The sequence below is a fragment of the Tetrao urogallus genome (genome assembly GCF_951394365.1).
Source record: "Tetrao urogallus genome assembly, chromosome: 4".
Lineage (NCBI taxonomy): Eukaryota > Metazoa > Chordata > Aves > Galliformes > Phasianidae > Tetrao > Tetrao urogallus.
In genome coordinates, this window is record NC_136817.1 from 34,264,949 (window position 1) to 34,290,653 (window position 25,705).

Here is a 25,705-nt window from a genome sequence, read left to right on the forward strand (position 1 = left end):
TGGAATTGTTGCCACTTCCTGGAGGTATATAAGGGCCAGTCCCAGAACTTGTTGGACTCTAGATAAGACTTTCAGTTGAGTATTATTGTCTTTTGACTAGATGCTTAGCTGAAGATTTGCACGAACTGTGTCTGTCTTCTAAGTGTGTTAATCACTGTGGAAGAACAGGGCTGGTATTACAGAATTGAAATCCATATAAATTATTAAACAAAAAAAAAGGAAAAGCAACAACAACCCTCCTCCCCAAAACAAACAAACCAAAACAACAACAAAAAGCAAAAACAAAAAAACCCCACCAAGCTTGCTATCACTGGGTCAAGATGAGAGACTGGAAAATCAAAGGATTCTTATGAACGTGGGAATGGAGAAAGAGTGTGATCTAGTATGGTATACTGTGATCTGATCCCATAAATGATGCTTTGAAATATATAATTTGCAGCTCCAGATGAGATTAGGCTGGATCCTTTAATAGCCTGTGAGATATGGGTGCTTTTTTGTTATCTTTCACTTTCTATAATAGACCTTGGTGTTCCCTTGGTGGTGACCTTTAAGTTTCTTTGATATTGCTGCTTATGTTTTGTTGTCAATTAAGATTTAAATTATTCATGAATAAATTGGAACTAAACTGATCCTTACCTGATTTACAAATACTTGGATAATTTATTCTGATGCTGGTTTATGATGTACTCATTATTTAATTTTCTATTTATTATTATTTTTACTGTATATGACATAATTTATTATAATTATAGAGGAAGATTCCCAGCTTGACCTGGCAGCCAGGAATTAAGAGCACTCTTAGTCAATCTAGCTTATGTATTAGATAAAACGCTGATTTCAGAGAGCTATGTCTGGCTAAAACAGAATGAGGGAAGTCAGTTACTGTTTTAGTCATACAAAGGTGCCCTTTTGCATTACCTTTGAATAATGCTGGCAAACAGCCGCAGCAATTTTTGCCTGCAATTACAGCTGTGATTGCCTTTGCTTTTCTGTCTTAGTTTGTCTTTCTCGAAACAGGTCTGTAGTTAAATTCCCTGCCCTGAAGAAAAGGGCCTCAGAAAGGTCAATTATGACAGCTTTCCTCAGATGACACACAGTTTATCCGGCTGATGTAACCATATGGCTTGACAGATCCATAAAAAGCACTTTATTTTAAGCTTTTTTGTACTGCTAATTTTAGTAAGATACTTCAGCAAAGGTGATAGCTTTTTTAAAAAGCTTCCAAACATTGTATATGTTTTTGTCTTACCTGCTTGTTGTCTCATAAAAGTTATGTCCACAAGTGACTGTATTAACTTTTTTCATTAAAATTGCATTTTGACTTTTCTTGGAGCATCTACTATGAACTTGGAGTCTATTTTTGTTTAAAGACTTGTATAACTTTATATGTGCATTTCTAGTGATTAATTTCCAGTCATGTTAGAAGTACCAGCTGCTACTGTAATCCTGAGAAATGTGATTTAAAAGGCATTTTTTTTAACAGAAAAGTTAAGAGCAAAGAAATAAACAATATAGTAAAAGAGAAGTGATATTTCAACATAATTTATGATTACAGTTAAGTATAAACAAAACAAAGATGGTTATGGTACATCTTTGTAAACTATATTATTAGTGCCTTTTGAATCAACAGTTTTCTCAATGTGTTAAGAACAGCCGTGCTCTCCTCCTGGCTTGCTTGCTTTTTCCTTTTGGTGTTACTAGAATTGCATAATGAATCTCATCAGAAGACGTTCTGGATAGAGATTTACTGGTCAACAGAGAAGATAACTGACTTCCCTGAACTGAGAGTATTTATCAGTGGATTTGTTCTTCAAGAAAAAATGCTTCTGAAAAGATCCTTTCTGTTAACTTCAGATCAGTTACATTGTGAAACAGCTTGAAGAAACTTAGTTTGACTGCTCAAAGTATTTTATTTTATTTTTTTTTTTTATTCTCAGCTGTATTGAGTTATGCTTTTAAAGTTACCATGAAATTATGCCAGCAACTGGTACAGAAGTGAAGCCATGAATCTGAAAAGATACATTCAAGAGAATGAAGTCTGGTAATATGAATGGACTAGAAAAAAAACATCAGATGTATGTTGTCTGAATTCAGAGGGTGTAAACATGAAGAACAGTGAGTAGGAGGAAATGATTGCAGTTGTGCAGCTGTTACAGAAATTTTTGGGGTTGAGGGGGAGGTTTGGGGGAGGGCAGATATTGCATAAAATTGCTTCATAGGAGAATTTTAATGTTATTTCTGGGGAAGAGTTTCAAAGAACATCAGATGGATTCATTTGTGGCTGTATTTCTAAGCTGTAGCAATATATACCGGGCTGTGCTTTGAAGGAGCTATACTTTTACTGCAGACATGGATTCTGTTACAGACTAGCATAATGCTTTGTAGGCACCAAAAAAATCTGAATATAATGAGCAGTTGAACAGAGAGCACTTACAGCTCCTTGCAATACAAACAGCTTGTCATGATATATTAGTGGTACTGAGCACAGGGATCATCTAGGTGCAGACCATGAGATGTCCATTTGGAGCCTCATGGTAGAAGATCTGAGCACGTGGCACGGTGCTTGAGGGCACACATTTGTGTGGGACAATGAACTGATGCAGCTTAGCACAGTACTTACTGATGAGGACATACAGTCTGTTTTATGAGGCACTGGTATTTAAATGGATACAGGAGAGCCACAGTTTGACCTCTTTATTTAGGGTGTCTGGTCTGCTCTGTTTGCAGTTCAGTTAGTAGTAGACATCTGTTTTGAGTTTGTGTCAAGGTGCTGGAGGGAGCTGCTGGGCTGCTTTGAGAGGAGAGGCCAGGACTGTTATGCTGAATATGGCTGGTTCCAATGGCACAGCCAGTTGGCACGGCTGAACCCCTCAGCAGGACTTGGCAATGCCTCAGGCACATTTAAGAAAGAGTGGAAAACACCAGAGGAGAGAAGAGGAGAAAACAATGCATAAGGAGCAGAGGAGGGAACACCAGGGTCAGAAGGAGGTGGTCTCTGTAGCCCTTGGAAAGCCATGGTTGTTACTTTTCTGAATGACTACTCTTGTGGAGGAGCCACAGCATAGCAGGGAAAGAGAGAGGGGAGTGATAGGGATGAGCTGCTGTGTGCTGACCACATGCTGCAACTCATTACCTAAATCTATTGGCAATAAAGTAACTGACCCACAAAACCAATGGGTAAGCACTCTTCCTGTTTTCATCTTGACCCCTGGGCTTTCTCATTCGTGTTTGTTTGCCTTGTTTTGTATTCTCCTCATCTCCTGCAGAGAGTAGAAAGTAAATGAAGATTAATTTAGTTATTTGATGGAGATAAGCAGTCATTTATCAGGTGATCTTAATAAAGGAATCTGAGAAGTCTTATCTAATGTTGAGGTGAGGTTATTTGGGCTGCGGAGTCTTGTCCCTGAAAAGGATAGATGGAGAAACTGACTCTGAGGTACTTGGCCCTTGTGGGGCAAGCAACACTGGCTGGAATGCTAGCAGAGGCAGTGCTTAGGGTAACAGGGCAGGATGCAGAACCTGGAAGAGGCAGCCAACAGCTGGTATCTTAGGAGTATGGCTTGTGGGAAGGGAAGTGAGAACAATGTTTGTGTGTGCATCTGCTCTTAATAGTTTCTTTTTGAAGCGAGTCACCTGTTGCTTTGCAGTCAGATGGAGATGAATACTCCTTCTGTGGAAGACCATGTAATACAAGTACCTAATTCTGCAAAGATGCACACTGGAAACGTTTTCCTCATTGAAACAGTGCCTGTGAGAGTGGCTTAGTTTAGAAGTAATAGTTCAACTAAGGGAAGTCATAAAAACTGATGGACAGGATTTATTTAGCTGTGTTTTGGGAAGGAAGACTTAAGTAGCAATTAAACAATGACCTCATTTTTAGAGGGATATCTAGGGTGATTGAGACAGCTCAGTAAAATCAAACACTGCATTTCATTATTCCTTCTGAGTTCACTTAGGTTTTTCTCAAATACTATTTTAAGTGGTGATTGATGTTTATTAGTTATTGTTGTATGACACTGGTATTGGAACTACTTTGAGAAATGGTTTAATATATTGCAGTTTGGTGTTTACCCCCTTTCAAAAGTGCTATAGACTTCTGACAGTAGAGTTTGCACTTGAAGATATATAGCCATAATTGATGTAATCTATATCTTAACACATACTCTACTAAAGAGAGAAAATACCACAATTAGTGCTTTGACTTTAAGGTTCTATTTGTGCTAAATATCAAAATGAGAAAAATCTGTTCATAGCATCATCCAATTATAGCATTGCTTGTATTAAAGAAGCATCCAAGCGTGCTTGTTTGGGATTTCCTTGGTCAAGCTTATCTGGAAACACAACCTGAGGGTGAAATTTCTAGGTTCCTATCTTAACTTAGTGGCCAAATTTCTCATGGTTTGTGTCCAAGTTTCCTGATCATGTTGCAATCAGATTTGTAACTGTGTGGTAAAAGCTGGAATCAGTTCTTGTTAAACATGAACCTTTCTTTTTTTTTTTTTTTCTTTTTTTTTTTTCAAGTAGGTTTTGATTATTCCTAGGCAAGCATTACAAATGGTAACAGAGAAGATGGCATGCCTTAGTTTGGCACTGTATGTTTGCAGCATCTCAGGCCAAATTCTCAAAAAGAAATCGAAGCAAGCACATCAACAAAAACCAAGCAACCAACGCATCAATCTACAACCCTGAAAGAAAAAAAAAAAAAAAACCCACAAAAACAACTCTTAAAACTCTCAAACCAATAGCAACAAAGAAGTGAAGAAATAAAAACAGCCCTGAAAATGATAATGTAGGGCATTGGATTATGGTTAGTGTTTTGGGGAGTGCTGCCTGGATATTTATTGAGATTTTGCAAGACAAGTTTGTATAATAAAGTTTGTAGGTAGAAAGTACACCTGCAAGTTGCTTGTCTTCAGTCAAAAAGGAAAAACTTAAGTTGAAATTACATAGCTAATAATATAACTGTCTCTTGCTGAAGCTGTATTGCTCTGGTAGAATACCCATTAGAAATCTGTTTTGGGAGGGTAATAATGGGGATAGGGGTTTTAAAGGGAAGCATGCCCCAAATGTTGGATTGCTGGGCTGAGGTGAATGGAATGAGGTTCAAAAAGACCAAGTGTGGGGTCCTGCACTTTGGCCACAACAACCCCATGCAGCACTATAGGCTTGGGGATGAGTGGCTGGATGACTGTGAAGAGCAAAGAGACCTGGGGGTGTTGGTTGATGCTTGGCTGAACATGAGCCGACAGTGTGCCCAGGTGGCCAAGAGGGCCAACAGCATCCTGGCCTGCATTAGAAATAGTGTGGCCAGCAGGAGCAGGGAGGTGATCATCCCCCCGTACTCAGCACTGGTGAAGCTGCACCTGGAGTATTGTGTGCAGTTTTGGGCCCGTCACTACAAAAAAGACGTTGAGGCCCTGGAGCATGTCCAGAGAAGGGCAACGAAACTGGTGAGGGGTCTGGAGCACAAGTCTTATGAGGAGCAGTTGAGGGAGCTGGGATTGTTTAGTCTGGAGAAGAGGAGGCTTCTTCAGCTGTAGCTGCACTCTACAACTTCCTGAAGGGAGGTTGTGGTGAGGAGGGGTTTCCTCTTCTCCCAGGCAACAAACAGAACCTGGGGAAATGGCCACAAATTGTACCAGAGAAGATTTAGATTGGACATAAGGAAGAACTTCTTCTCTCAGCGAGTGGTCAGGTGCTGAAATGGCTGCCCAGGGAGGTGGTGGAGTCGCTGTTCCTGGCAGTGTTCAAGAGGTGTCTGGATGAGGAGCTACAAGATATGGTTTAGTTTGTCGTAGCAATGGTAATGAGAAGACTGTCAGACTAGATGATCTAGCAGGTTATTTCCAACCTTGTGATTCTATGATTCTATAAAATGAAAGGGAGCTGTCAGAGCAGAAAGTGGATGAATGCTGATGTGAGCAAAGCAGAGATGGTCAGCTGAAAGATGCACTTAAGTACATATAAACCTTGTCCAGAACTCAGCTGTCCAAGGCTTAGTTCCATGAAGTATGAATATAAGCACTTCGCTTAGCTTTAAAAAATCACTGAACTGAGAGTGTCTGGCAAAGCCGTGAAGAAAAATGTCCACAATTTTGTTTGGATTTGTTTCTTACTATGATAGAAATAGCAACTCATGAACATGAAGGAAAAATCAAATTATGAGGTATGAGGAGGAAAAAATTGAGATTTAAAAGACAGCAATTAGAAAATATTGAGTATTGGCTTGGTCCAAGGAGTAACAGGAGGCAGCCTCCCTTTTCACATTTCATGATTGCCATGCCAGTAGGGACGAGAAATGTTTGACCTTTCTGTATACTGATTAAATTTTTAACAAATATATAAAAGTCATCTGTTATGCTGCTTGTGAAATGGTAGAAGCTGTTTAAACAGTAGGGAGGAGGGGATACCTAAGATGTGGGAGGAAAATGAAAAGAGCTTTGAGATAGAGAACTAGATTATTATTGTCTGGAAAACAAAGGACCAAGTAGGTGAAAGGAGGAGACCTAAAAGCTCTATTTTATGTATGTGTGTGTGTGTGAATATATAAAAAGGGTAGACTGAGTATTAACTGAGTCTACCCTTTTTATATATTCACATACACACACATATAACCGAGAAAATTCAGAAACATTTTAGAGAGCAATTCTGGAAATTATCAGCATCTAAAAGAACAGGACAAAGAGCTAGGAAGGGTGCAAGATGCCCTTTGATGTTCTTCAGAAAGGAAGTGGTGGAGTGTAGTGGGAGCTCAGGATGAAAGCAGGGCATCAAGAGCAGCCACCCAAGTGGATTGTGTTACATTTGCCCAGTGGGAACAGGAGAAGGCTTTCCTGAAACAAATGGAGAAGGAGAGAGAGAGAATTCTCTGCGTTCTTCTTAGATTGTTGCATCAGGCTTGTTTTAAGGTTTTGCAAGGCACGTTTTCATTTAACATCTTAAGTGGGGTGTTCTTTGTTGTAGATTCTGTTTAACAGCAGTGTTTTAAAGCTTGTGTCTTTGACAAACAGATTTAATCCACAAACAAAGCAGGCTTAAACTGCTTATGGCCCTTCAGAGACATCTAATTTTTAATTTTATTTATTTATTCTGTCTATACCAGAAGTCCTGCTTTGGATGCTTTAAAACTGGCTTTTGGAGATCTTGCTGGAAGTTCTGGGCATCGTTATTTTACTCTGTTGAAGCTCCAGTGGAGTTAACAGTTTGAAGTTATTTTAGAAGTGCCTTTGGTGACTTGAGGCAAGAAGGAATGTATGCTATTACTATTCAGTTAATAATCTATTACAAGTGACTCTAGTTCTTGAAATTACTAATACATGAAGACCTGTTGAAAACATATGTAGATGTTCTCCAATGCCGTAATAAATTCTGGTCTGATTGGCTATCTCTAGTTCTGTTGTTAGGAAGTGATAATGTCTTTACCAATTTGTGATTACTGCTGCTTGCATGGGATTGTTATGGGATTTCTGATCTTTTTTTGCTTGTTTGTTTCTCCCCTCTGTCTTGCCAAGAGTGGAAGTTTTCCCCTTTCTGACTTGTTTGCAAGCAGCTGCAGTGATCAAAACTACCTCTCCAAGCCTTCATTTTTATAGAGTTGTGAATGTCTGCTTAAAAAATATTAAACGCAGGCATAAATATATAAATATAAGTAGCAATAACAAAAATTAAATCTGGAATAAATTAATGTTTAAGGTATTTGATATCACATACGTGTAGATGAAGCTGTACATCAGAACTAATGGTGAAAATGCTTAATTTAGATTCACTGACTGCATTGCAATTCTGTAATAGGAACATCTGCAGGAATAAATTACAAATGTAGTAGGCTACTCTCCTCCAGAGTCGCATAATAGTTTGTCATGAGAGCTTAAACACATATCCCTCCACAGCTTTCCAGCTGCAACAGGGAGTACAACAAAAACACTGTCAATCCAAAGCAGTAAAACTTGGTTTCTCTCACTCATAGAAATACAGATGAACAGTCCTGCAAATCAAGCTGATTTGCAGCAGAAATGCTACCCTGTAAACCAGGATTGTTTTTGAGAAAGTCTAAAGATATCTACAGCTAACACATGCATGCATAATAAGCTTCTAGAAATTTAGTAGAGATGCAAACAAACTTCTAGACTTGGGTCTGTGCACTGTGGGGTGCTTGAAGATCAAATGAAATCTTGGAAGAGATCTGCTGCATGGAGAAGATTCAAGTAATCTTACTGACACATCAGCCTCTTCCATTTCTAAGACAACATCTTGTCTTGCTGATTGTGGTCAGATTTTTTTACAGGTGTTCTCTTGTTAGACATCCTGTTTCTTAGCCTGTTTCTTACATGCACTGACCACAACTTTTCCCTCTTCATCCAAAATATATCCCTGTAGTTATGAATTACACTAGCTTATAACCTTTCTGGTCCCAATCCATCTTACCCTTACCAATTTTTTATTACTTTTTGGTGTGGCATAATCCAGTTAACCCCAAGTTAGCAAGTGGCATCACGAGTAGTAGATCCATATACATATCTTTTTTTTAGTTTGTATGTATTTTTTATTTTCCATTGAACAAAGTCTTAATGTTATAAGTTAAAATTGAAGGTATAATGTTAACCATTTTGTTATGTGTGGTCTAAACAAAAAGGCTGTCAGGCATTTACTTGTATATCACTATAATTTTCCCTCTTGAAATTGGTATCCTGGCTATCACAGAACCACAGAATGGCCTGGGTTGGAAGGGACTTGAGGATCATGAGTCTCCAATCCCCCTGCCACATGCAGGGCCACCAACCTCCACATTTAATACTAGACAAGGGCCCCATCCAATCTGGCCTTGAACACCTCCAGGGACGGGGATCCACAACCTCTCTGGGCAGCCTGTTCCAGCTCCTCACCATTCTCATAGTAAAAAGCTTCCCCCTGACATCCAACCTAAATCTCCCCTCCCTCAACTTAAAAACATTTCCCCTTGTCCTGCAGTTATCTATCCTTTCAAAGAGTTGATTCCCCTCCTGTCTGTAGGCTCCCTTTAGGTACTGAAAGGCCACAACAAAGTCATCTCACAGCCTTCTTTTCTCCATTCTCCAGCTCCCTCAGCCTGTCTTTGTAGGAGAGGTGCTCCAGTCCCCTGATTATCTTCAGCTACTTCTGTTTATGCTACTTCCATAAATATTCTACTGTTACATATATATAACCTACTGCAGAATCAGACTTTGTTTTCCTGTAGTATCATGGATGTACTGTTTTAATTTAACTTTTTGCTTCAACAGTTCATTGAAGCAAAAATTAGTCAAGGTTAAACTGCATTTTCCAGAAAGGAATGATGAACTCTTTGCTGTATAAATGAAGCAGAAGTGCATCGACTTTCACATCCATCTCACGTGAGGGGAAAAAGACTTTGAGGTGCTTTATTTTAAATGTTGTGCAAGCCAGTTGTTTTGCAGGCAAATACTTGCTGATGAAATTATGTTAGTAAACTTACCTGCAATTTTAGGGAAAAAAGGTTCTGCTTGTAAAAGGAAAACGTCAATATTTTTTTAATTTATTTACTCTAACATTACTTTGCTTCTTCATTATCATTTTTGACTGTACTCCACTGGGACTCTTCCAGATGAACTCCATGAAGTCTATCTAACAAAATTTGTCTTGAAGGTATATTTTACTTGGTTCATAACTCCTCGGCTTTGCTGATTTAAATAGTCTTTTCAGTGGTTACCGTGAATAAGATTTTGCTTCTGAGATCACGTTTGGGAAGGTGAGAAAGCAGCCTGAAGGATTCTTAAACCTTTACAAAAAGGCAACTCGCAGTCTTGTCCCTCTGTTTACTGGTACTCAGCTGCTAGTGTACAATGTCAGTACCAAAATCCCTGCTGATTTCAGAGCAATAAGTAGAATTTGAGATAAACTCCACCATAAACCAAACCTGAATGATCACTATTTGCAGCGAAGTCTGACGTAGAGCGTTTGGTGGTGTGATGAAGGGCTCCCATTGTGAATGCTGGGAAGGTTATAGGCTAGGCTGCAGCTTATGTGCTTTCTGCTGTTGAATGGATTTGTTTGCAGAACACGTGGTGGAAGGGATACAGCTGTGTTTACTAAATGTCCTAAGAAGTATATACTAAGATTGTATTTAGATGGAGGCAATCTTTTGGCATGAAAATGTGCAGCCATGTTAAAATTCTGAGGTAGACAAATAGAACTAGGTAATAAAACAAATTAAAAAATACCAAGTTATATGAAAAGTTCTCCACTCGGGAAAGTATATATAGCTGTCAGATACATTTGATATCAAGGCTGGATGTGGCCATCATATCATGAATGGCTTAGGTTGGAAGGGACTTTAAAGATCAGCTAGTTCCAACTGCTTGCCATGGGCAGGGTTGCCAGCCATTAGATCAGACTGCTCAGAAACCTTGAATGCCTCATCGTAACAGGGAAGGGGGTGAGATGGGGGTAACATTGAGAAATGTGCAGTAACATATGTCATGGACCAAGTCAGGCAGCACTGATGAAGTTGTTGAGGCCGCTGGGGTAAAATAGATCATCTGTGTTTGACATCATTGGGCTAAACAGAAGATATTTCCTCCCTTTCTACCTGGCCTTGAATTAGCTTAAGCTTCCAGATGCTTATCAATGTTCTCAAGGTAGCTTGCTTGTACTATATGTTGTTATTTCTGAATCTGACTTTGCATACTTACAATTTGTAGGAATTTAGATAGAGGTTTCTCAGAAATGTGCCAATTGACCTGGAACTGATGATTTTCTTGCTTCAAATAACAAGTGCTAATGTCTGCCTTGACTGTAAAAATAACATCTGAACTATGACTTATAAAAAGGACAGTAATTTTCTTCTGTGAGTCTTGTGTATGTGTGACAATGGAAATCTCTTGTTCATCTATTTCTCACCTCTTGCCTCAAACGTGGCTTTCATAGATGCATCTGCTAGGCACCAAAACTCCCACTAAAACGTAAGTATCATTGTTTCTTTCATAACTGAAGAGACTTAGAGACCATGCAGTCTATAGCAAGAAAATATGAAGTGTCTCCATGACTAAAGTATTACAAGATGTCCTACTAAATGTCATTTTAAAGCTGCGTCCTCGCTCAGGCTTGATTTGTAGCAGAAACGTTTGAAAAAGTCCCGTTCATCTACAGAACTCCGAATGGCTGTGTTGTGGCACAAATCAGGCTGTAGATGGCAGCGTTGCTGCATGCCAAAGGCCATCCCCTGCTCGCTCAGCTCTGAAAGGGTTTGATCGGAGCTTTTGAAAACATGTATTTGGTATAGGATATGGCCAGGGTTTGATAGCGCTCATTTCTCCATAGAATTGAATATCAGGAAGATACAACGTGAGAAGTGTTAAAATGTGCATGCAATGGTGCTTCCAAATGCATTGGTTGCGTGGTTTCCTCTCTTGTAGGAACAGTAAAAGCTGGGTCTCTTTCAGCTCCCTATGAGACCTGCATCGACAAATAATTTCTTAAAGAATTTCCTTATTTTCATCTTTGGGGGGTTTGGATATCTTCTAAGAGATTTCTAAAAATACTACTATAGCAATGATGTTCTGGAAGACACTGAAAAACCACAGAAGCTGGTAGAAATAAGTCTGGATTTGTAGCCTCCTGGCCTTATGTGGAAGACATCCCTATACAGGGATACAGGCCAGCAGTTTGACTTTGTGTAGTGGATACGCTTGTTGTTTTTATGGTAGTCCTACTGAAAGACATGACAGTAAATAAAAGCAGGTTTTTGAGGTAGTGTTTTCCTTTCCTTTATTAATTGTTTGGCTGTTTCTGATAGTAATTACACCTTGAATAATTCCAGGAATTAGGGTTGAGGTGAAAAACAGATGGGATGAGCTTGATGTGACAGCTAAATTGCAGAGACTGATAGAAGCATTGGTGTAAGGCAAGGCAGGCTGTGCATCACTTCTTTAGCTGTCCTGCCTGGCTTGGCTACCTTCCAGATCTGATGCCAAGTACAATAAGATTTTAAAAATGATAACAATTAAGAAAGTATCCAGTGACTATGCTGGGAGGTTTTAATTACAAATTTACGGGGATTATCGGCTATAGTCTCTATAAGTCTTTTCTTGGTACTGCTAGCTGCTTTTAGGCCACTGGTCAGGTCTGCAGTTTGCAAAGAATCATTATTCTGTCCCTTGCCTGCACATAGGTGTACTAACAGGGTTTCCATCTTTCCAGTCAACGTTGTTTTTGCATCTTGATCAGGTAATGGTCTAGCTTGGTATACCTGTCCAAGACATGAATTAAACCATATTGCTGAAGTAAGCCTGAAACAAAGTCCTTGGCCCATACTTCTGTAGCTCTTGTAGGCAGCTGTTCATTTGGCACATTGCCCCACAGTCCTCTTCCCATGCTGGATGCTTGTTTATATTCTCTGTCCCCCACTGTGTGAGGCTGGCCTGTTCCCTGCGCATCTAAGTCACAAGAAAGATGAGGACCATGGTGCCTTCAGGGGCGAATTGTGTATGAGATAGACCTTGAAGGAGTCTAAAAGGACATCTTTGAGTCGCAGATGTGTAGTGGAACAGCCAATTCTCAGTGAGGTTTTGGCCCAGTTTCTGGAGATAGTCCAGAGCAAAGCAGATTCTGATAATTACACTATTTCTAAGGTAGCAGCAAGTGGAGGCTGCTTTTAAGCCTCAGATCTACAGAGAGGTTTAGCTCTCTGACTGAAATTCTGTGGAAGTGAAATATATCTGAAGGAAAGAGAGCTCAAGGAGCAGTAAGATGGAAGAATGTGTTTGAGAATGTGTTTGAGGGGTGAAAGGGAATGAGAAGTTCTACTCTTGAGAATGTATAACTTTTTAAAAATCTTGAGTGGTATGGCACAGGAAAGAAGTATATTTATTAAAATTAAAACACATAAAAAATGTTTCATGAATATGTAAAGTAAAAAGGCAGATAAACTTGCTGAGTTTACAGTAATTAATCAGCTATTTTGAAAAGACTTAGGTGGCAGCCATGTGAAAGATAAGGCAAAGCACTCTTTTAAGAGGCATATTACTGAACTACTGAACTACTGAATTTTTCCTTGCATATCATGTTTCATTTTTTTCACCTTACATGGTGTTGAGCTTGGAAAGGAAAATATCAAGAAAGCATCATTAATTCATCAGCTAGAAACAGAGACTGAAATATAGCTGGCAGTAAAAACATCTTCAGTCTTATTAGGACAAATTTTGATTGACTGTTCTTGGAAAGGAATGCTATTTCAGTTTGTCACAGTTATTCTGGGTAAATGGTTATGGGCAATACTGCTTTCACTTCATGTTTTTGATTCCACAAAATTATGTCTACTGCTTTTGCAGTAACCATCTTATAACTTCCTGGGTTTTTTGTTTTTAATAATACATTTTAGCAATTACAAATGCTCCTAGAGCTTTTGTTCTTAGAAATTGTACTGCAGTTACTGTTATCTGCTTTATTTCTCCGATAGATGACCCTAAGCCATTGTGAAATTACTTCTGCATGAAATACAAAAACCTTAGAATAAATATTCTTATTTATACTTAGCCATGCAGAATAATTTCTTTGCTTATTCTGGGAAATGTAAGATGGCTACTTCTTATGGATTGCATTTGAACCTACTAGTGCCAGCATTCTAATGTACAAATCAAGCAGATAAAACACTTGAACTCCAATTGAGACCAGTTGTATTTTGTGCTCTTGTATTAACTGTGTACAGGCTAATAGAAACAGTATTGATATTTTATACTTGCTGTATTTTTTGTTTTTATTATATACTTTCTATGTTATAATAACGTGTGTACTCAACTTTCTGTTCCTTAAAGCCAGTAACTGGATGTTTCTCATACCTAAACTAGTTAGAACTGTGTTCCAAATTCTGATGAATTTTTTTTTAAGGCTAAGAAATCCATTTTGTGGTTTCACTTTTAAGAGTCTCTCTGCCTCAGCTGGTCTCTGTAATGAGGACAGGGTTCATTAGCAGCTACATTGAATGCTATTGCTCTGAAAAGATTTGATAGATTGTCTCAGCCTTGCTGGTTCTTGTGGAGAATGAAACAAGGGAGATGTGATCATTTACAAGATTCTCTCAAAAAATAAGGAACAGTCCCTATTACAAATAAATTTGGATGAATCCTACAGATAGCCTGAGCACATGGGATTTGATTGCTTGTATTTCTGGGAGTGCCCTTTGGAATTTGGCCATTGGCATGCAGATATAGGAAGTTGAGTAATTTCTGCAATAATCAGCTAATCACCATGCATTGGCTGCTAGGCAATAAGCAATGTAAGTCATTAAACCTGGTGTTCATTAAATCTGGTCTTTCTGGAGCAAGTGAGTAGGCCAATGATACATCTCTGTGCTGTTCAGTTGTGAGTAAATATAGCATCTGCTAAGGCTGTAAACTATTATTTTTCATATAATAAAAAAAAAAAAGGCACTGGAATGTAACCTTCAGTGATAGGCATTGAGTTAAAAGATGGGTTTAAAACTGAGTGATGAAAATGAAATGAGACATTATCACTAGCACTAATGTGGGACTGTGGCAGATCTGATAGTTGATTTTTCTTTTTTTTCCCCTCTTTCTATATTAGGAGTCTTAAAAGGGGGGCAACACAGCTTCTTCTGATTCTTCTGTAAAACACAAAACCTGCTGCAAACTTCTGAGCTATTTCCTTGTAAGTTGTTGCCTAAGTTGAATTACACTCCCTGTTAATCAGTGTTTACTTGGTTCATTCGCTGTTCGAATTATTGCTTAATAGGCCACATCTTAAGTGACAGAAGTGTGCAAGTAAGTATGTTTTTGAACAGTTGTCTTCATTTTTATGATTTCCAATCTGTCTGTAACATCTTCAAGGAACAGGAAGCAAAGGTAGGGAAGGGTGTTTCAGGAGTCTTTTGGCTGCTGCATCTCTAGTGACACCTTGTGGGATGTTTTGCAGGATCTTCAATTTCTCTTCAAGGAATAAATAAACTGATATACTTATTTGATAAAAACTTGTCCAGACACTCTACAGTGGGATATGGTTAAGTTTTTACACCGGTCTGGAGTGTTGCTCTCCCCAACCTCAGGAATGGCATTTTAACTGGGAGTTGGTAGGATGAAATGCAAAACCAAGATGCTATTTGGCAACTAAGGACAGCAAAGAACTGAAAGATGGTACTTGGTTCATCATATTCTGATTATGTTGGATTTTCCTTCACAACATTTTTTAGGTTTGCTACGCTCTAGGTCAGATCTTCACCCAAGTGATGACACCAAGCTGAGTGATGCAGTAGACACATTCAGAAGGAAGAGATGCCATACAGATGGATGGATCTTGACAAACTTGAAAAATTGGCCTGTGTGAACCCCATGAGGCTCTGCATAGCAAAGTGCAAGTTTTTGTACTTAAGTTGGAGTAATCCCAGATATGCAAACAGACTGGGAGAAGAACTCCTTGAGAGTAGCCTTGCTGAGAAGGACCCAGGGGTCCTGGTGGATGAAAAACTGAACAAGAGCCAGCAGTGTGCTCTTGCAGCTCAGGAGGCCAGTGGTACCATGAGCTCTATCAGAAGAGGGGTAGCCAGCAGGGATAGGGAGGTGATTGTCCTTCTCTACTCTGCCCTTGTGAGGCCCCATCTGCATCCAGGTCTGGGCCCCCAATACAGAAAAGACAGAGAGTTGTTGGAGACAGTCCAGAGGAGCCACAGAGATGATCAGGAGGCTGGAGCACCTCCCCTATGAAGACAGGCTGAGGGAGCTGGGTTTGTTCAGCCTGGAGAAGACTGCTGGGTGACCTTATTGCAGCCTTCCAGTACCTAAAAGGAGCCTATAAACAGGAGGGAAGCCAACTCTTTACGAGGGTAGATAATGGCAGAACAAGTGGAAGTGGTTTTCAGTTGAAGCAGGGAAGATTTAGGCTGGATGAGTGGGGGAAGTTCTTTACAGAGTGAGTGGTGAGGTGCTGGAACAGGCTACCCAGAGAGGTTGTGGATGCCCCATCCCAGGTTGGATGGGGCCCTGGGCAGCCTGGTCTAGAACCAGATCTGAGATTGGTGGCCCTGCCTGTGGCAGAGCAGTTGGAACTTAGTGATCCTTGGGGTCCCTTCCAACCCAAACCATTCTATGATGATTCTATGATTCAGGTTTAGAGCTGAGGTTTCAGAACTGAGATAGCAAATTAACTGAAGTATCTTTTCTCAGCATACTGTATGTGTTTCTCTGCTTATTTGTTTGTTTGTTTGTTTTAACTGATATATGGTCTTTCCATATGAATATGGTCTTTACTTGAAAATAATTGCTAATCTTTCTGAATTATTTGGCAGTATAATCAGACTTTTAGTCCTGCTTCTGGAACAAGAAACAAGTACCACAGCACTCTAGCTGATCTTTTGCAAACAGCAGTTAAAATGGAATCTCCATTAACAGAGTCCTGGCTTATGATTTTTGTTTTGCTAGTTTTTCCCCAGTGTGAAAGGATGAAGCCTATTGAAGTAACCTCACCTTGCTGACTCAGCTAGTCATAAATGCAACAGAGCTTCACATGAGACTGTTCCTCTGAACTACTCTAGGCAAAAAGAGATGGAGGTAATGCACTTGAAATAAGCAGGTCCTTTGGGCTATAACTAACACCTTAGCTTATTTTTTTTTCTTGAAACATTAATCACACTACAAACAACCCCTTCCTCCCCCCCTCCTCCCACCCCCAAAACCTATTTGACTATTTGGCATGCTTTTAACAATCCATTTTGTGTTGCACCAGGTAAGACAGTAACTTCTTTATTTAGCTTTGAGTTCTCTGTATGTAGTAGCTTTAAAAGTAACATCTATACAGTTTCACATTCTGTGGCTACATGCCACTAAGAGTTGTTCCTGGAACTTGAGGACTTGCAGTGATATGTAGTCCATATGAAGGTTACAGGGTGAAAGTTGTCATTTTCATCAGTGAGATTTGTGAATGTCATGAAAAATAAGTATTGGATGTTTTTTCTTCTGCTCCATTGAAGGCAACAAGACCTTTCAGTTCAGTGAGTTCAGAACCATACTGTAGATGCAGAGCAGATGTAAGGTGAAAGGAGAGAGCTGGGGAAGACCTTTCCCAAAGGTGCTCAGAACCCAAGTATGAGTAGGTGGTGAGGTGAGCTGAGGCAGTGGAGAGAACTAAGTGTTTTTTTTCTTCAGATGTATGACTTGTTATTTTCAACAGAATTTTGAAGCTAGTAGCGATGATTTTCCAGAAGTGAAGTAGTAATATTAGGCTGGAGAAGAACAACCAAGCAGAGTCTGTTCTACATCAGCACTCTAAAGCAGATAGACTACTGGGAATACAAGGTGTGATGCTGCCTGAAGGACAGGCACATAGACATTCAGGCCATACATCTGGTCTGTGTCCAGCATAAAGTCCAGGGTACTGATCTCTAGTGTGTCAGCAACTGCTTGTGATACAAACACAGCACAAGCACCAATGCTTGCGGAGTAGGCTGTTCCTCTATGACATTTGTCTTTCCTTGTGCTTGTGGGTGAGGCCAGGGTGCCCAGCTGTGCAGAGGGTGGAATGGAGAGCAAATGGGCAACGGATTTTGGTAATCCTCTGTGTCTCACCTTGCCTGAAAGCATAGGCTCCATTCTACAAGGAGGACTCCTCTGCAAATGAGGATGAAGCTGAAGTTTTTGCCCAGTGCCTGGGAACAGTGGCAAAGGGAAGACTAGCTGTTGCTGAAGTTGAATATTGATTGATTGAGGGGCAGTAATTACACATCCTTCTCCTTTCCTTTGGTGCACAGTATTTTTACTCTTGTCATTTTCATCAGAAACTTAATTTTGCAATTAATATGACTGCTGTAACTAGTGGTTTTAATTAATTATTGTTTTCAAATGGGTCACTTCTTAGAAAATTTCTAACCAGATTCATTGCTGTGCTTATAAGGGAGGAGACTATAATGTGAGAAATGTAGCAAAATAAATCTCTTGAAAAGTGGTTGGAAAACAATACCAATATTTAAAAAAAGATTTACTGTTGCTGCCTTGCCCAGCAGAATGTTTTATCTGTGTTTTTATAAATACCATGAACATAAATTTAACTTTGTCCTTTGCTGACTGCAAAGGAGGAATCAGAGACTTGTCTTCAAGAAACTGTTATGAATTCTCTTCCAATAAGGCAGAGCTGAGTTGATTTTTGCTTTGTCTAAACACATAGCTTCTCCTTCCTTTGAGTGCTATTTTTCATTCTCCTTGTCCACCCCAAGGCATTCTGCTTTTGTGGAGTTGCATGATTAGGCCTTCAACTGATGTGCTTGATTCTATTACTAGTGTTTTTGTTTCCTGTGTCACTGCAGACACATGAGCATGAGGAAAGTAAACGGGTCACTGAGACATGAGCATGAGGAAAGTAAACAGGGGTCTCTAATATCTGGAAAGAATCTCTAGCATCTAGAAGAAAAATCCGGTAAGTCCCATTCCAATAAAAAGCCATTCATAAAATCAATTTATGAATGAAAAACAGTTTTGCAAAGAGGAGTACTAATTTAATAGTCTAATTTTATTAATTTTTCACAAGCAAGTTGGTGGAAGTGTTGGCCCGGTTTCCCTACAGCAACTTGTCTGGAGAAAGGAAGCTATTGATGCGCTCCATATTTCTTTCACCTCGACTGTCATACTCTGTACCAATAAAACCTCTGTTGTCAGAGGACGGAATTCACTATGAGCAGTAAGCTGTACAAGTTTCTTATGCCTCTTGCATGGAAGTAGACAGCATGACTTGGTGAGGAAGCAGTGTGATTCAATGGCAGATCAGCCTCCAGTTTTATCCTCTACCTGCAGATTTCTACCTCGGTGGGAATCTTGCAGTCAGTTACTAAAAACCCTATCTCCTGGTGTTTCACATTCAAGGCAGAAGGTGTCCCGTGTTCTCACAGCCTACATATGAAACATCCTACGTAGTTCCTAACCACCCTCCTACTTTCACTCTGCGGGGGAGTTTGTCTTTACTAGAAACAGTAATTGCAAACGTGAACTTCATATTTACTGAAAGCGGTAGACTGCTTCACCCTGACTCATGGAAAGGAGCCCAGATATTGGGTAATGGCTCGCTTCTTGATAATCCATTTCTCATCTTGCACAATCTTTGAAATGAAGGCCAGACTTCTGTGCCAGATTCAATGGCAGAGGTAATGCATAGGGCTGCTCCGTCTTTGCCAGGATATAGGATGGAGCGATGAACTGCAGGAGTGTTGCTGACTGGTGAAAGCAGCCTAGTATTGGCTCAGCTGGGTTTCAGAGTGAAGGCTCAAATATCAGCATGTCTTCTAGTTTCAGTTTTAGAATAACAAATCCAGTTTGCTTCTTGTACCTCCAGCTGAAATAAAAACTGTTACTTTTGTGCTCTTCTTGTTTCACCTCCCTAATGGATCTTTGGCTCCCTTTTTATTCTTTTCCTACCTACTATTTTTAATTTTTTTTTTAATGTACATTGATGTTTTACTTCAGCAGGAAATCCCCTTTTTTAATGCAATGTAATGAGTCATAACTGCTGTTTGCTTCAAGCTGTTTGCTTCAAGCTGTTTGCTTCAAGCTGAAGGGGATTCCAACTATTTAGTTGTATTACTGCTATATATAATCCTGTTCCACTGTGTAGGTTGTAGCTTTGAAAGAGAGAAAGGTTTGACAGAGCTGTAGGTTAAACAAGCCATGTTGCCACCAGTTTTGTTTAATAAATTGGAGATTAATAGTTATTCCAGTGAGTAGTAAGCAGCTTAGGAATTCAGTAGGTCAAAATGCATCTCAAATTGAAAAAAGATGCTGAGCATTTTAGTATCTTGAAAGGTCTGTAGGGGTGCAGGGAGGTTGGGGGGGAGGGGGTGGAAGAGGGGAGCAATACATGATAGCTTGTGAGTCCAGTAACAAATATTTCTTCAGCAAGAAGCACAGTCTGGTTTGAGTTTTTGTGTATGCTCGGAATCAAAACTGAATTGCTCAAATTTTTTTTTCTTTTTTTTTTTTTTCTGGTATGGAAGAACGGTTTGAATTTCTTTCACTATAAATGTGTTGATCTTTGTGTCAGCATTACTGTTGTTCTAGCACGTGTTACCTTAAGCTGCTGTCTTCTGAAACCTCCCTCTACCATATTCTGTTATCTGGAGTGACTGTACTGATACTGTGTGCCAGAGTATTAATCACCTTTCAAAACTTCGTGTGCCTGCAGGAGATGGAAATTTTTGTTTGCAATAGCCTTTGGTCCTTTGCTTTTCTCTGCCATTTAAACAGAATTCAGCAACACCAGTTATCTAGGAACAAAATGAAATATAACCTGAAGTCACCATTTAAAAGCAAGCTGTGGCAGTATCTTCAGTATTAAGATGTGTTAGGGAGTGGTTGTATGTTGAGATATGGTGGTTATTAACCATTGAAAGGGACCACGAGATTGCTGAAGGTACCACAGTAACACTCTTGAGTTTAGAAAGAGTCATATTACTGGTTTTACAGCATATTGCTGTAAAGGAAATAAGTTAATAAAAGCCACAGAGATATACAATTTCCCATTGCCTTTGACTAATGCTTTTAGAGAAAGAACGTATAAAAATGATCTTAGTTGAAGATGAGGGGATTTCCTTAGGAAGAACACTTTTAAAATGCATTCAAGAAGGTCTTGCTCCAATCCAGTGACCTCAGGTTGTTTTTTAAGAGTGAGAAATGTCAGCCCAGATGAATGGGAGACCAGAGAGCAAAATGCCCAAGCCACTTCTGGGACTTAATGTTTTGTGGGTTTTTATTTATTTATTTATTTATTTTTTGGAAGGAATTCAATTGCTAAAGATTCTGAATCTCATAGCAATGCTCACAGATAATTACTTAGCTTAGCTGCAGCCCACTTGAGGTAGCTGGACCCAAAAGAGCTGGGCTACCCAGCAGGACAGAAAAACTCAAACTGCACAACTTGCACCAGGGTGATGTGGTGAGGAGGCCGTTGGGTGAGTCTGTCTCAAATCACTCTAGGTCTGGGAACTGACTAGAATGGCTTCACCACTGCACTGGTGAAGGTAATGCTATCTGAGTAACGCTTGGCTTCCCATTTAGCAAGTGCAGGTGAGGTTGTCTTAGGGCCCAATGTCATAACCATATGATGCTGAACAGAAACTGCTAAGCCCCCCACAGCGTAACACCCACATGGATCTAGAGCACAGACTTTGAAAATACTCCATTTCTGTCTTGTCTGGATAGTCCTCTCATACAGGTTGCATTTTCCTTCACTATTTCTCTCTGATTTGCAGAAACTGGATACGTCTTTTCAGGAACATAGGGTGAGCTAAACTTGAATGTCTGCTAGCACTTGAAAAACTAATAGATAGTGATGGGACATCTATTACACTAACTGGCTGTCTGCTGTGATTTAAGGCAGCTTTAAAAGTAAGATGCACAGAAATGTATTGCACAGAGTAAGATTGTAATTCATAGGTAGATACATATACCTAGGTTATAAACTAATCTTCAGTACTTAATGCTTTTGTTTGTTTGTTTTCTTTTTAAGGTTATTATTGCAGGGGAAGCACACAAGGGAAGTAAAGCTATTTGCTATAGCCTCCTATTGCTCCAAGCACTTGTCTCTTTTTTTTCCCTTAATAAAAAAAAGAATAAAAAGAGCAACCTTATCTCCACTACAGCAAATGGCTTTTCCTTGCATCATTTAAAACATTTAACAACCTTTTCCTTTACCATTCAATGAATTTTTACATTTTTTTTATTGTTCCCCAGTGCCTATACATTGCCTCTGTCTATGTTTTATGAGTAAAATCTGAATAACACAAAGGTGCTTTTTCCATAAAATTAAGGTCATATGAGGTGGAAATAGCAGCCTTAGATCAGGAGAGCCTTCATTTTTATTACCCTTTCTTTTGTTAACAGGAAACAGTTCTAAGGTGGTTTTCTTAAAGGATGTTGTACGGGAATTCTTGCCTTTATAAATTTTTGTTGATGTTGTCCGATTACTTATGTAATAGGGAACTGTATTAGAAATGATTGGATCTAGCTTCTAATGGTGAACTCCCTCTCTATTGTGGGTTTTAACTTTGCCACACTCACTTCTATGTCTTGCACAATCATACAGTGAAGTAGATATTATTCTTGATTTTATAAAGAGGGAAAATTCATATATTTTATAGAAGAAGGGGGTGATTGTTTTGACTGTTATGATGTTATGTTATGTACTGGGAGAAGAACTCTTTGAGGAGTATCCCTGCTGAGAAGGACCTAGGGGTTCTGGTGGATGAAAAATTTAACATGAGCCAGTAGCATGCTCTCGCAGACTGGAAGGCCAATGGTATCCTGGGTTCTATCAGAAGAGGGGTGGCCAGCAGGGACAGTAAGTTGATTGTCCCTCTCTGTTCTGCCCTCATGAGATCCCGGCTGGAGTAATGCATCCAAGTCTGGGCCCCGACACAAGAAAGATGTGGAGCTATTGGAGATGGTCCAGAGAAGGGTATTAGTGGTAGTGAAAAAAAGATCATCAGATTATCCAGAGAGCCTAGAAAATACATTTATCTTCTGAAATGCAGTGGAGGCATCACCCTTCACTGTCTTTTTCTCCTATAAGATACATTTTTTTCCTTGTCCACTGACAGTCAGGATAGCTCCTATGAAATGTCTGCATTTCCACTGTTTTCCCTTGGTCACCTGCAAGCGTGACCCAGGAGAAGGCATCTCTCTATATTCAACTCAGTGCCAATAGCAAAGCAGTTCTTACTGGGTACATTAGGTCTTACTTTGTGTTTTCTTCCATTTTTTAAATCCAGGACCTCTTGTGTCTTGTGCTTAGTTGGCTATTTATAGTCCACAGTTGAGGTGTTAGTTGACAATGACATTGATAAGCTTACTTGTCAGTGGAGGGAGGGGCATTTTTACACAATACTGTTTGATATCATTCGGTTTTCCTCTATTTGGTATCATTTGCCACCATGATCATCCAGTTCCAATAATGCTTTAGGTAATGTAGCCTAACATTTGCTGTACTTGAATTCCATTCCCTATACAGAGGGACAAGTAACTGTAGTGAAGAGTGAAGAGTGGTTACTTTCTGTGAATTTTTCTTTATATTTTAAAACATTTTAGCATGATTTATTTTAAAAACATAGGGAAATGTCATGCATATGCCTTATGGACAGCAACTATAGTCTTTGTGATGATCCTTCATTTTTTCCATAATATTCAGCTCATCCTTGAATCTTGGAATTTTTCCTTGGCCTTAACTATAGAGATGTTCAATGTTTCAGGTGAACTTGCAGTTTTTGGCAGTCCTTGAATCTGGAAGAAATATGCTTTGTCTCGTCCAAAAAAACCCTAACTGTCTCTATTGTATAAAGGTCATTTTTCCAACAAATTATTAGATGTTTCCTTAAGACTTCATTGTCATATAGTGTGGGAAACATATTATGACTGCAGGGTTTACTTTTTCCTCTTGTTAACTGACAAACACATTAAACTATGTATGGATAGGAAAGAATTCTTTCTGAAGCTAATGCAGAAAGAAAAAATCCTTTCATGGAGGATTCAGACACTGCCAAAATTAGATTTAATTCCAGTTCAGGACAAAACTCAGAATTTAGAGCCTGAAATATTTCAGTAAGAATAACTATAATGGCAGAAACCAATGGGTGGGCAGACAGCTGGGGTACAGGGTGGACTTTTTGGCCAGTAAAAAAGTTTCTATTCAGACTTCATTGACATTAAACTGTGTGCTTAATGTTCATTGAATTGACAAACATCAAGGAAGCAGTGTTGTGTTGAAACTTGTTTTAAACTGCTTTAAAACCCGTTTTCAAATTCTGGCTTCTGTTCTCTGTGCTGTGGAGGTAGTAATGAAAAGCCAGGTCCACTGAAATATGTGACAGCATGCTAACTGATTTCAAAAGGGCTAGGCAGCAGTGGAAGCTGATAGGAAGAATGTTGGATGAGAATGGTGGGCTGGGGAGGAGGACCACTAACAATTCCGCCTGACCAGAATCTGAGGTAGTAATAGGAAGTGGTGGAAGTTATTAGATTTGTGATTGGATGGAGGCGAGATCATTGCCTTTTCTTTCCTTACTTTGATACCACATTGACTTCATAAACATCTTGGTGAAAATCCAGTGAAAATACATAAAAATGTGTTTGAGTTATAATAAAAAATTAATTGAATTGCTGTACAAGACCTCATAAAGTTGCTGTGGCATTTCCAGATTTTCTGTAAGGGAGGGAGAATTTCTTTTGTGTGATCTTTCATTTGTGTCTAAGCAGTAAGCCACACAGTGAGCAGGAACAGAATGGGTAGGAAGTGCCTTGACTTCTCGTACATCTCAGGCCCAACTGAGTCCAAACTTCAATCAAAGTTCATAAAATTAAGAGCAGAAGTGGGTAACAGTATCTTCCCCTTGCAAAAGCCATTTCTGTGAGCGCAAAAATATGTTTCAACTCTGTATCAAACGTAGTCAAGATACGGACTGCATCATAGCTGTTTACATCAAAAAACATGACAGTTTGAACCGACTGCTTTGTATAACTACTTCTTGATCTGGACCAGTTGAGACTGTAAAAAATGTGGTAATGAAAACAAAAATAGTGGCCATTCTGTTTCTGTGAGAGAAGCAGAAGAGCATTTCAGCTTGGCAAACATGTAAGTGCGTAGGTGGGCTTCTCACTCATGCAGCAAAAAGAGAACAGCTGTAGGTAGCTAGTGAGTTACTTCTGTGTCGACAATGGCAGGCTTTTTTTTTTTTCCAATGGGATGAAATCATTCATAATGCCCTAAGTGTGGTATCAAAGTATAACCTTGAAACTAAGTCTCAGAAACTTCCCAAACAGCAAAAATATATCTTCAACTTCCTCTCCAGAATACTGGAGTCGTGAACTGTTTTGAGCACTTCCAAAATTGCCTTTTATTTCCCTGTTTCCTTTCTTCCTTGTAGTGGTCTTTTCTCTCCTCAATAATACTTACATGGCAATTAAGCCCTTCACAAGTCACCAAGGATCTGGTACTTTAAGCTGCTGTCTTTACGTTATATTAAATTTTCTCTAACTCATTTCCTTATTTTTCCCTTATGGAAAAACCCTATACAAACAATTCTTAAGTGAACAATAAAACGATTTGAATGGCAGCCATCCAATTTGGTCCTTCTATAGATAAGTGCCTTGGATATGCATGAGAAGCAATGAAATTTTTATTATTCAGACATGTTATGGTGTAGCCAAAGGGGTTTTCCTCTTGTGAATGGGGGGAGTGGGTAGGTCAGGTGAAAAGATGTATGTGTGACTTCTGCTGTACCCCTACAAATTTCCACTGAAGGCTAAGAAAAAAGGATTCCCCCCCTTCAATTTTTCCATTGACTACATCTATCTACCTCCACAGCATTTTTCTTGTGCCTGCCTTGCTGTGATGAAAATGGCATTACATGAATGTCGCTAACGTTTGCAAGGGTTCAAAATGAAACAGTATGATTGCTTGATTTAAGGTGGCTGGCAAACTTGGAAGAGTGTGGGCAGTCTGATGTAATGACTGGCAACCCTGCCTACGGCAGAGGGGATAGAACCAGATGATCATTGAGGTCCCTTTCAACCCAAGCCATTCTATATTTTCACTGCCAATTCTTAAGAATCATCAATGATCCTGTTCCATATTAGTGTTTTTTAAGCAAGTAGCTGGTCCTGCAGTGAGCAGAGCAATGCACCCCTACCTGAGCCTGCTTCGGGCTTAGTCATTAAAAGGCTCTGTAAACAGC

General features: G+C 39.4%; 1 protein-coding gene across 1 annotated transcript in view; it reads left to right on the plus strand.

Annotated features, from left to right (window-relative positions):
* Positions 1-3,093: 3,093 nt before the first annotated feature.
* TNIP3 (TNFAIP3 interacting protein 3) overlaps positions 3,094-25,705 on the plus strand; it is a gene marked incomplete at both ends in the record, with an annotated part of 84,602 nt that continues 61,990 nt past the window's right edge. The window contains one exon of the mRNA XM_079534107.1: positions 3,094-3,177. Within this exon, the coding sequence (XP_079390233.1) occupies positions 3,094-3,177 (84 nt within the window). The remainder of the gene's footprint in view (positions 3,178-25,705) is intronic.